The sequence below is a fragment of the Gracilinanus agilis genome, unplaced genomic scaffold (assembly GCF_016433145.1).
Source record: "Gracilinanus agilis isolate LMUSP501 unplaced genomic scaffold, AgileGrace unplaced_scaffold33716, whole genome shotgun sequence".
NCBI classification, from domain to species: domain Eukaryota; kingdom Metazoa; phylum Chordata; class Mammalia; order Didelphimorphia; family Didelphidae; genus Gracilinanus; species Gracilinanus agilis.
In genome coordinates, this window is record NW_025366597.1 from 1 (window position 1) to 1,929 (window position 1,929).

General features: G+C 59.7%; 1 protein-coding gene across 1 annotated transcript; it reads left to right on the forward strand.

Moving 5' to 3' along the window:
- Nucleotides 1-11: 11 nt before the first annotated feature.
- LOC123254839 (methyl-CpG-binding domain protein 1-like) lies at nucleotides 12-1,556 on the forward strand (the record flags this gene model as incomplete). The annotated part of the gene is made up of 1 exon (XM_044683756.1): nucleotides 12-1,556. A coding segment is annotated over one exon (1,545 nt), but the record flags the coding sequence as incomplete, so codon positions are not given.
- Nucleotides 1,557-1,929: the final 373 nt, after the last annotated feature.

Sequence of the window (1,929 nt, forward strand, 5' to 3'; positions counted from 1 at the left end):
CTTTCCCTCCCTCCCTCCCTCCCTTCATGGCTGACGACTGGCTTGACTGCCCCTCGCTGGGCCCAGGCTGGAAGCGCCGGGAAGTCTCCCGGAAATCGGGGACCACCTGCGGCCGCACGGACACCTATTATCAGAGCCCCACTGGAGACCGAATCCGAAGTAAGGCGGAGCTGACCCGCTTCATGGGCCCCGACTGTGACCTCAGCTGTTTTGATTTCAAAAGTGGGGTTCTACAGTATTTGTCCACCAAGGCATCTTCTCAAAAGAAAAAGAGACTAGCCCGGCTGGAGAAGCGACCCCTGGAGCCCCTGGGAGCCCCCACTGCCCAGGCCTCCAAGTCACCGCCTGCCCCCTGCGACTCCTCGCCCAAATGGTGTGAAAAATGTGGAGCCCGAATGTCTGGGGACAGTGCGGGTCGACAGCGCCTCAGGTTTCTGTGTAAAGGCTGCCGAGCCCAGAGAAATGACTTCAACCGGGAACAGAGAATGTTCAAGAGAGTGGGCTGCGGCGACTGCAAGGCCTGCCGGGTGACTGAAGACTGTGGCGCCTGCCCTCCCTGTGTTGCGCAGCTGTCCCAGCCAGGTGGCCCTCAGCTTCCTCGAAGCCAGTGTGTCCAGCGCCGCTGCCTCAAGATCGTTAGTAAGACCATTGGCTGTGGTCTCTGTTCTGGCTGTCAAACCAAGGAAGACTGCGGGGCCTGCCGAATTTGTGAGCGCAAAGGGAGGCCAGGCCTCAAAAGGCGATGGAAATGTCTTCAGCGGCGCTGCCTCAGGAGTCAAAAGAAGAAGAAACCCAGAGGGTTAGCTGCCAGGAAGCACCCAGGCAGGCGGCACAGAGGCCCGGTGCTGCTGCCCCCACCCCGTCCTCCAACTGAAGCCGTTGGCCCTTCCGGCGCTGCTCGCGAGTATGAGCGCCCAGGCCTTGGGGCCTCAGTGAAGAAGGAAGTGGAGGGTTATGAAGCCCAGACTCCTGGTGGTGCCTCCCCACCCGCTGGAGGCTCCTCTCCTGGCTTCCCCAGCAAGGGAACTAATCAGGTTCAGCTCCAGCATTCTCTGAAACAAGAAGGGGAAGCGGAGGCAGCCACCAGCACTCCCGTGATCATGGAGATTTACAGTTTGAGTGGAGCTATCCCGACAGTGGCGGCAGGGCCCTGTGGAGGCCTGGATGGCGTCCTGCAGGAATTTTTAATGGAGCTGAATGAGCTGCCCCTGCCTGCCCACTGGGAGGTCCTGCCACCCAGGGGGCCAGAATTGTGTATCACCCAGAGGTCCCCCCTGTCTACAGTGGCAGCTGCAGTCATCCATATTCAGGCCGGCCTATACTTTCACGTGGTGGTGCAGGACATCCCCGTGCCGCCCAGCCACGAGCTCTATTCAGCCCACCCTTTGCGCCTCACCACTGTGGATGAGGTCGTTGAGCTTATCTGCGACCTGGAGGCCTACTGCCTGTGTCCTGGCTGGCCTGGCAGCTGGGGTCGGGGTTCACGGTCCCCGGATTGCGAGGTCCTCGTGTATGATGGTCCTTGCCAGGCCTGCAGCCTTGGGGAACAGCAGTAGCCTGGGTCCCCATGCACTGAGCTGGTCCTTCCCCTAGCTCTCTCTACTACCCTGCATAGGAGTCGGGTCTACACTGGAAAGGCTGAGGGGAGGATGGATGCCCTCTCCTGCCTCCCACCATGGATTGTTCCGAGGATCCCCACTTGCCTGGTCTGGCCCTCTGTGACTTCCTGAGAGAACTGTCACAGCCCGTGTCCCTGTCACCTCCCCCCCACACACACACACACACTGGCTTTTGTGTAATTAGAATCTGCTCCCCAGGACTCCAATTCCCAGCATCCCACTTTCCTTCTCACATTACTGCTAAGGTAGAGAAGAAGTAAGTTTGGTGTTGTAGCCCCTCTCTTTCCCCTTGATCTCACCAGGGAAGCTG